General features: G+C 33.5%; 1 protein-coding gene across 1 annotated transcript; it reads right to left on the bottom strand.

Annotated features, from left to right (window-relative positions):
* Window positions 1-2,660: 2,660 nt before the first annotated feature.
* On the bottom strand, window positions 2,661-8,106 carry LOC25493748 (VAMP-like protein YKT61). The gene is made up of 6 exons (XM_013602334.3): window positions 7,720-8,106; window positions 7,162-7,259; window positions 5,802-5,906; window positions 5,563-5,628; window positions 4,414-4,500; window positions 2,661-3,006 (listed from the first exon to the last, which is right to left on the bottom strand). Exons 1-6 carry the CDS (start codon window positions 7,910-7,912, stop codon window positions 2,956-2,958), a joined length of 600 nt encoding a protein of 199 aa, XP_013457788.1. The 5' UTR covers window positions 7,913-8,106; the 3' UTR covers window positions 2,661-2,955.
* Window positions 8,107-9,985: the final 1,879 nt, after the last annotated feature.

The following is a 9,985-nucleotide window of genomic DNA, read 5'->3' as shown; positions in this document are numbered from 1 at the left end:
TTAACTTATTGATGGGTATTGTGAAACAAAAAAGTGGACCTCACCAAATGATTAAATAACAATTTTGTATTTGTTTGATTTATTGGTTTTTGTTTATAACAAATCATGGGCTTTGCATATTGTGTTGGACTTTTTGTTCTAAACAAAATATTTCGGATGGCCAGTTCTGTATTTGATGATAATATTGCCACATTAATTTCAATTACACAAGAAATTAATTGATTTTTAAAATGACATTAAAAAGAAAAATAATGTTTGACATATAATTAATTGATGTGGACTATTTTATGTGACATAAAATAATTGTGGGTAGTGTTTATTTAAAAAAAAAATACGTACTATTTTAAATAACATGTTTGTCGTTTTTATAAAGAATAGCATACCATTTTAAATAACAATTTTATTGGTTTTTAAAAAATAACGCACTATTTTAAATAACATATCTTAAAACATTATATATACTTTAACAGGTTTTACAGGTTTATTATGCCTAAGATTCTTTTTTCTTAATCAAGGAAATTTTACTAACTTAACCTTTAACCTTAATAGTCCAATTAATTTAATTTTGCACATAGTTTCTTATTTATGTGTGAAAAAATTAACAAAAAAACAAAAGAGTGATTGATGAGTAAAAAATAACAAAAGAGTGATCGATGAGCATACGGATTAGATAAGAAATAAAAAAAATAAATGAGAAAGGAAGGAACATATGTCATCCAAATGTTTTGAATGATCTGACAAATGACAATAACCGACGGTAATCACTAGTAAAATTGTAAAAGAGATAATAAAACACATACGAGTTATCAGCTATAAGCTATAAGCTAGCTTATCAGTCATCCGCTATTTTTACCAAACAGAGCATGAGATTCTCAAGTGAAAAAGAAAGAAAATAACATTGGAATTGTAAAAAGGGAAGAAAAGTCATTTAAGAGTTGAGATATGAAAATTGGGAAAACATGAGGGAAAAAATTGAGACACTCTCCACTTCCAGGTAAACTTATATAATCATAACGAGTGAACCTTCAATTTCGTCCCTGAATTTTCAGGGGTCGGCCAAATTCGTCCCCAAATTTAACGAAATATCAAAATAGTCCCTGAATTTGTTTGACGTCCATCAATTTCGTCCCTCCGTCCAAAAGGTCCGTTAGTGTGCTCTGTTGGCTTGTACACGTGGGAAAAAGAAAGCCACGTGTACATGGACTAAATTGATGGAAAATACGAAAATTTCAATTTTCACTTTTTTAACTTCATTTTTCCGCAATTCCTTTTTTACCCCTATGTTTGCCATTACCATACATCCTCATATTTCATACAGAACACATCCACTAAGTCCTGTCTGTTCTTCTTCCCTCCATTTTCACTTCTCCAAGATCATCATCCTCTCCGGCAATCAAGATTGCATTTTTGAAGGAAGATTTCGTCTGTTTTGAAAGTAACTTCGTTCATCTTCTTCTCCTTTTTCTCTGTTCGTTTTCGCCCATATTTTTTCCGTTTTTATGATTTTCGTTTTCATGTTTTTATCATTTAGTTATGACTTATTACTATTTTGATTGGTATCTACTGCCTTTTTTATGTTGTTCTGCAAATTTATGCCTCAATGATCAACTTGATTTCTGTTAATATAATTTAGGGACTTTTTTTATGGTTTTTAAAATAATTCAGGGATCGATTTGATAGTAACACAAATAATTCAGGGACTAATCTGATGGTAAAATTATAATAGATATGCAACATTTCATTCATCTTCAACCTCTTTTCATGGTAAAATCATTAAAACTTTACACAACCTTAGAAATATACATTAGCATGTTGCAAAACTCAAACAAGCAGATTATAACTATCATAAACTTAATCACCCTAAGCTCACTTTCCATCAACCTTGCCCTCCAAACCTCGTCATTGCCACTTTCCTTAGCCTTAAGCATGGACTGAACCTTCTCCATCATTCTTGTCTTTCTTCCATGAGCAGCACAAATTCCATTGTTTTTAAAGTAACTTAGTTCTTCAGCTTCATCAACCCACACAACATTCAAGCACTCTCACATCACCATTAAACATGGAGGATGAAGATGAAGCTTGACTTTGATAGCTCCTTTTGCCCATATGACCACCTCCCATCATTTTAGATTCAATTTCAACAGTTTTGCTTGAATGAATTTTGCAGATTTTGGTTTTCAGATTCAATTAAAAAAATTAGGGTTTGCAATTTTTTGATTGGGGAAGAACGTGACCCTTAATTATTGGAAGAAAATTTGGAGATTTTGGAGTGTAGATTACACATTGTAAAATTAGGGTTCCAATTTTATATATTTGGCGAAGAAATAGTCGTTGGAGAAGGAAGAGGGCCGTTGAGGAAGAAGAGCAATTTCCTGAAATTCAATCAACTTAGTCCTTGAAAATTTAGGTCATTATCGGCCAAATTAGTCCCTACCTACGTGGCATCTGACATGTGAGAGGTTAACGGCCACGTCAGCCCCGTTAACGTTCCGTTTGAACTGAAGGACTAACTTGATTGACATTTAACAAATTTAGGGATTAAATTGATATTTCGCATAATTGAGGGACGAAGTTGACCGACCCGTAAAAATTCAAGGACGAAGTTGATGATTCACTCTAATCATAACAGACAGCATGATAGATGAGCGCACGTGACAATATCCAATACAAATTAACTAGAATGGTTTCATAAAAACAATTATATATGCAAAGCACTATAATTTATCATAGTAAGCATCTCAAACCAGGTAAATGTGAATGTTAATTTGACAACATTGTTAAGACCTTTGGCCAATATTTCGGTCCCATCTGCAATACATATATCGGGAAGAGAATTTCACAAAACAAACAATGTAGAGTGATATAGACATATGAAGCTATTTTCACCCTATCCAACAACATCAAAGTCGGAACAGGATTCAGGCGAGCTCGCATAATACGGACGGTCTTTAAAGCTTACAATATTGTACAGCACTGGTTGGTTTTTTTGGCCTGTTTGTAGAACATCTGTTTCAAATGCCAAAATCATATAATTGTGTCAGCTCAGCGAAGTAAGTGGGAAACAAATTTCAATTAATAGTTAACTCAGAATTCCTCTTCTTGAAATGCAACCAACTATGGTATTCAATATAAATCATACTTCTTTATATAATGAATAAAATAAATAGAATCATGATTTAACAACCAAAACAGAAATAATTAAATACTGAAAAAGAGAAGATTGAAATCATTAGATGCATAAATGATGATAGACAACCTTATATAACCAAAAAGGCAATAAAAGCAAGGACCAGATAACAAATTTCAATTTCCATACGGTATTAAGAATGCACACTAGACGCTTGTGTGTTTGGCTGGTTGCTAATGATTTCATTCTAAAGTATGAGTTGTTGCTGAAGAATTAAGATTTGACACTACCTGATAATCAATGTTGGTGACATTGCCAAGTCCCTTGAAGCACTGCATTTCAAGATACTTTTCAGGCAGGTGGTATTGATAGGTTTCTGGAGTATATTGGTAATAAATTGGAAAGGGCCCAACAAGACTCTAATGCTCGGGTTATGGGGATCAATGCTACCTTTTAGGAGTGGAATTATCATGTACACGGAGAATTGGAGGGATGGTTAAGAGACACACAAATCAGAGCTGAAGTCAGAGATGGCGTTGTTCTCATTTTTGGGCCTGTAACTTGGATCTATCTTTTAGAAGTGAAACTACCATGTACACGGCAAATTGGAGGGATAGTTAAGGGACACAGGCAACAGATCTGAAGTCAGAGATGGCGTTCATCTCATTTTTGGGCTTGTAACTTGGATCTATAGGTGTTCACCTTGGCTGGAAGCATTTGCTCTTGCATTTATTGCACTTTTCTTCTAGTTTTTATTAACATTGCATTCTCTCTTGTTCAGATAGAAATTAGTCCTATCAGTATATTCATCATACGACGAATAATACGATGAGTTTAAAACAAGAATGCATAGTCTCTTGACTCCTGGGCAACATTTATAACCCTGTATCCTTAGAGGTGATATATTATTACCAGCTTATATGAGAGCACATTCTGATGCAGATAGACTCAGAAAGACAGATAGCACAAAGTCTATTTAAAAAAAAAAAATCTCCTATTTGCTTGCTGCATGTTCTTAATATGATTTATTTCCTGTGATCACTTAAATAAAAGCATTGCCAAAAACTTAACCAGCAATGTCACTAATGATTAATCATAGGAGCAAAATACAATCTTCATTATACATGCTTAATGAATACCATAACCACCCACATAGACCAAAGCTCTAGTAACGGAAAACAAGAAGAGATGCAGAAATAACAGATGCCTGAATGTACACATATGCATTCACGGAATCACAGGCAATCCCATAGGCGAAGTTATAAAACAGGAGCTGTATTACTTACCTGCGATGCTGCACTCAAATCAGAACTCTTCTCAACTAAACTGTCCAGCTTCTCCCCTCGTGCAAGCACACTATCAATGGTCTTGTGCTGTTTACAACAGAAAACCATCATATGTTGATAAACACTACACTTGTGTGTGATGTGGTTCTAAGAAATGTACACACCAGAAAATCATACAGAGTACCAAAACAAGCCAATAGAGTGAGGAGGAAATGAGAAAAGCCTTATGAAGCATAGGTACAGGTACAAGTACTGTACGAAATATGGCAAATTTAGAAAAATGAAGATATGGGTACGTTAATATAAAAAATTAAAAATTTTGAGTAAATTACAACCATTGTTGTTGTAAAAACATGGTGAGAAAAAGAAAAAAAAAACATTAATTATGATAAACAAAAAAATAGTATATATTGTTTGTAATTTGTATTTTAACTATGTGTTTAACCACACTTCTATCATCACCATGCTTCATAGATTTACATTTCTTATCCACCGCTTCCACTATTTCCATCATAAGCAAGAAAGAGAATTGAAATACAACAAAATATCAAAATAATTTATGCCATTTTTCCATCGCTTGTACATTTTTGCTGTACTATCAACCACCCTGGATTAATCAAGTAAAAATGGGTACGGTACGAGTGCCATACGCGTAACGGGTACTTCGCCATTTTAGAAGTACCCATGCTTCAGGGGAAAAGCCCAAGCACCATAAAATTACTAAATCAAGATAACCAAATTATGTATAATATGACCAAGTAAATGTACATTAAAAAGAAACAAAAACATATGACCAAGTATATGTACATTAATAAGAAATACAAACATACAACAACAACTGAATGACTGCTAATCAGGTGACAGACATCATTAGAATCTACTACATCACATCACGATGCTATGAAATGGATAAATTTGTAATAGTGCATTATATTTTGCTCTGCAGGGATGCTTGGGTTGCATGATACTGGCATTTTCGTCTAAAGATATATCTGTTTGAAAACCAATGCCAAATCTCAAACAAACAAAATTTTCATTTAGAAAATTACTAATCATATAATTGTTAACTTAAGTAAATTTAGAAGACAAAAGATGCAGGGAACCCATATGCTGCGTTGCAATACAATGCCATGCATGCTAAACACTTACAAGGATGATTTTTGTTTCGTCCAACTCCCTCTGGATTTTCAACAACTTATCAGCCTCTGCAGGGTCCTGGAGATTTGACAGGAACATAAAATGGGGGTTTGAGTGAAACAGTCATCATGTGAAAGGGTGTCAAAAAGAAAAAATTTATTTGAAGCAATTGTGAATATTATACACTTCTTTAATGTAAATTCAACTATTATTCTAGCTAAAGCCAATATAAAGCATAGGCATTTACATGCCTGGAATTTCGCAAGAGCTTCATTCAAATAGGGCCATGGTTCAGTACTGTCTGCCTGAATGCTTCTCCATGATTCACCAAAACTTTTAATATATTCATCCAGCACCTGCAGGACATCATATTTTATAACCATCTAGTAAAACAATTAAATAACATGCATCAGATGCATTCCATCTGATATAATTGGCATCTATTCTTATCCACCACCCAAACATACAGGAATTTAAAGCCGTAGGCGGAGTTGCTTCGACATATAAAGACAAATAGAGGAAAGCAGATGTTCGGACATGAGATCATGTTATCAAAATTGAAGGATATAAAGTATAAAGTCCAACTCCAACCAATGATATATTACATACAGACATGGTAGCAAGACACGGGAAAAACAACATTAATAAAGCTGTGCTAATTGGGCAGTGCCATGTCATTGTTACCAAACTAACCAATTGTTTCAATGATTTCATTGGATTCAGAATTAATCCAATATATTCATATTGATACTAGATAGAAGTTATAGAACTCAAACATAAAACCTTGACCCCAGCAGTTGAAATCTAAAAATTGGTCATCGTTGATTTGACGGTTACCTTTGCGAGCATGTTCACGAGGAAGTAAGACAAGACTGGGTTAGTATTACTATGATAACAAGACAATAATCCATGACAAAATGGAAAACAAAGACAGCAAGACTCAAGATCTCCATAAATTAAATTACTAATAAGACATTATTTTAGGATCTCAAATCTTCGGTATCCAAAAATCATGTTGGACTTGGACCAACTTATTCAAGCCGAGCAGAGGGGCCGACCTAAAGCGTCAATACACAGTTAAAGTATCCTCAGCAATACCAGAGGCATAAATTGTATAAAAAGTTACACAGTCGTCTGACCATATCTCACTATGCAGTATTTGTTGAAATATTTTATGATGTGGTACAACAAAGTACACCATGGCGATTGGTAAAGTAACTTGCGTCAAGAAAGAGTCAACACCTAAACATGAAATGCCTATAACTGGACAAATCCATTCAAAATTTACGGACAAAGCAAGTAACGGGAAAATAACAACAACAACAATCAAGCCTTATCCCACTAAATGGGGTCGGCTAAGTGATGGAAAAATAAAATAAAATGAATTAAATTTTGACAAATGCACTTTTTTTCAAGCGGAACAAGGGAAGACATCGATGTGATTAATAGTCAGCACTGAAATAACAGAAAGAAACCAGTCTTATAACTGCAACCTAATCGTAAAAGGAAACAGCAAAACACCTAACAAGCTACCACAAGGTTGCTCGAATCATAACATTCTACAAACAATAAATACAACATTGAACCAATACACATTGATCTCACTCTCACCTGATTGAGAAGAGAAAACGCACTACGAACTGGATAGTGATCATCCATAAATCCCACTGCACAAAGTCCATTTCTGTTGTACGCATGCACCTTGTACTCTACAAATAAAAAATGTAAGGAGATTTTCAAAAACACTCAGAATTTCGGTAACTATAGATATAAAAATAAATTACCACGTATATCCTGTGGCACCACACCAACACTTCTGATCGAAGGAGTGTCCAAGTGCCCGACACCGAGACAAGTAATTACATTCAATTATATCATTTTTTTTTTTGTATATTACTACTGGTGCATGTGTCAGTGCTTCATAACATATATCAAATCAATAATCCTTTCTATTACAATGTTAATTATAAAAAATAAAAAAATAAAAAACAATTAAAAACGGTTAAAATCAATGTAAATTACGAATTACGAACCCGATCCAGATAGATCAACGCGAAACAAAAATCCAAAAAACTGAAAAAGCATGATTCGCGTGACTTTTATTCCGAAATTGATAATACGAAACCCTAAGATATGGAAATTGAAGGAATAATATGGAATTAAACAAACCTTCGTGCTGAACGGATTGACGCTGACCTTGAGGGGTACGATTAGCTACGGTACGACCTACGAAAACGATGAACTCTTTAACGCTGGATCGTTGAAAGTAACCGAAGTGACTCACATCGGAAGCGTTTGCGAGAAACACCGATTCTGAACCATCGCCGGTGGATTTTAGCACCAACAGAGCCGTGATCTTCATTTTTCTTTTTGCTTTCGGTTTTCTCTTTCTGGAAGGTATATTATTTCGCGGCTTTGTGTTTTTTTGTTCTTTGTTGTGATTCGCACGCAGTCGGTAGAAGGAGGTGTGTTAAGGGGTTAATGGTAAATTAGATTGAGAGTACTTTTATATGATGCGGAAGCGTGTGTTATTATGGAAAGATGAAACTGCGGAGCTGGAACCAATGCTCGCTCGCTGTCTTGCTTTATGGTGAGGGTAGTATTGTACTTGCACGTACTTTTGTCAATGTGGGGAAAAGGGGACAGGTACTTCCTCCGTCAAAATAAATTTAATTTTGACCTTCTACCAACACAAGAATGAAAAATTATAAACTTTTGAGAAGAGATGAGGGAATGAGGAACTGTTAAAAGAAAAATAGTGAAAGATTTAGAATGAGATTGAAATGGAAGTAATGGAATCAACCATAGAAGGCTCTGGAGAAATGGAAGTGAGGGTGATTTTTTTAACAAGAGAGACACACTTATTGGATTTTTTATTTTTTATTTTTTACTATTAGGTTGGGTCAATGTTTTTATGTTAACTGGAGTATTTCTTTTTTGAAGAATTTGTTGGGGGAGTGATTTTTTTACATATACTGCATTTTTGTTTTGAATGAGCATATTATGTATCTTTTTTAATTGCATGTGTTCTTTTAAAAATCACCTGATGAAAAATTATTAAAAATAGCTCTTATAAATTAATATTATTTTAAAATGAATTTTTGAAGTAGTTAAATCAATTTATAATAAGCTGAAATAATAATGAGAATGAGATATTTACTTTTAAATATAATTAAAAGGATAGTTTGGTCATTACACACTTAAAATCAATTTTGATTCATATTATCCAAACAACATCAACTCGTAAGAATCACTTCTAAAAAAGTGTATCCAAACATAAATCGATTCACATCCAACTCACTTTTAACCAAAATCAATTCTCTCAAACTCAATTCTATCAAAATCAATTATCGTCACCACCAAACCAAACACACACTAAGAGGGGCCTATAACCTAACTTTTTTAAAGCTCAACTCGATTCAGCCCGTTTAATAACAGGGCTTCAGGCTTTTTATAAAGCATATTTACTTAAGAAAAATGCTAACAAGTGCCCTTATGACATTGTTTAAGCATTCAAAAGTAGTAATTTTTACATTGTAATTGTGCAGTTATGACTTTAACATGTGTTTGACTTGTATTTTTAAGACAAAGTTTCTTTTTGTAGATTTCAATGCTCTTATGGCATTTGTTAGCAAAACTCTTTACTTAAATAGACTAGGCTAAGGCTTACAAAAGTTTTTTATATATAATATATCTTCCGTTATTGATATCGATGAAGTTTCTTTTTCATAAACTTAAACTTTAATATGATTTAGTTATTTATTAGCATGTATATTAGTATGATTAGACTTTTGTAAGATTTCGTTATTTAGTAGCAGAGCAAACATATTCAAGTGTTTTAGGCCTTTATAAATTTTGGACTATTTAGTAGTAGGCTTATAGGTGTTGCTAGACCTTCGTGTAAAATATGCTTTTAAACAGATTTTCAGGCTCGTCAGGCTTTTAAAAACGTCATGACATACATTGAAAATGAACCTATGACGGATAACAGGTCAGGCTTGTGCCTATAATTCTTGAAGTGGGTCAAACATGAACCTTACAAAGCCCGCCCCTGGCCTAGCCCATTTCCACCCATACTCCTGTCAAAATAAACTTAATTTTGTTCCATTTTGAATATAAATAAATAATGAAAATAAAATATTAAGAGTAATGCTAGCAACGCTCTCTTTTGAACACCCTCTTTAATACTCACTCTCTTATTGGTTTAAATCATTGTGGGTCTACACTTTGAAAATTGAACCCACACAGAGTGGTGGGACATACATTGATTTCATCCAATAAAAGAGTGAGTCATAGAGAGAGTGTTCAAAAGTGAGTGTTGCTACCATTCTTCAATATTTGATAATATGCAAGTTGTCCATGAACTTCGCTCAATTGATAATGATATTGCATATGATATATAGAGATTAAAGTTTGAACTACAAACATCTCACTT

Source organism: Medicago truncatula, chromosome 4 (assembly GCF_003473485.1).
Source record: "Medicago truncatula cultivar Jemalong A17 chromosome 4, MtrunA17r5.0-ANR, whole genome shotgun sequence".
In the NCBI taxonomy this organism is placed as follows: Eukaryota; Viridiplantae; Streptophyta; class Magnoliopsida; order Fabales; family Fabaceae; genus Medicago; species Medicago truncatula.
The sequence above is the reverse complement of the archived record's forward strand: the minus strand, read 5'-3'. Positions and strand labels throughout refer to the sequence as shown.

Coding starts and splice junctions, on each gene's coding strand:
- LOC25493748 (XM_013602334.3), bottom strand. CDS start 7,912: ATGAAGATCACGGCTCTGTTGGTGCTAAAATCCACCGGCGATGGTTCA. Junction 7,260..7,719: donor TCAATCCGTTCAGCACGAAG/GTTTGTTTAATT, acceptor TTTTATTTGTAG/AGTACAAGGTGCATGCGTAC. Junction 4,501..5,562: donor ACGAAACAAAAATCATCCTT/GTAAGTGTTTAG, acceptor TGTTGTAAACAG/CACAAGACCATTGATAGTGT.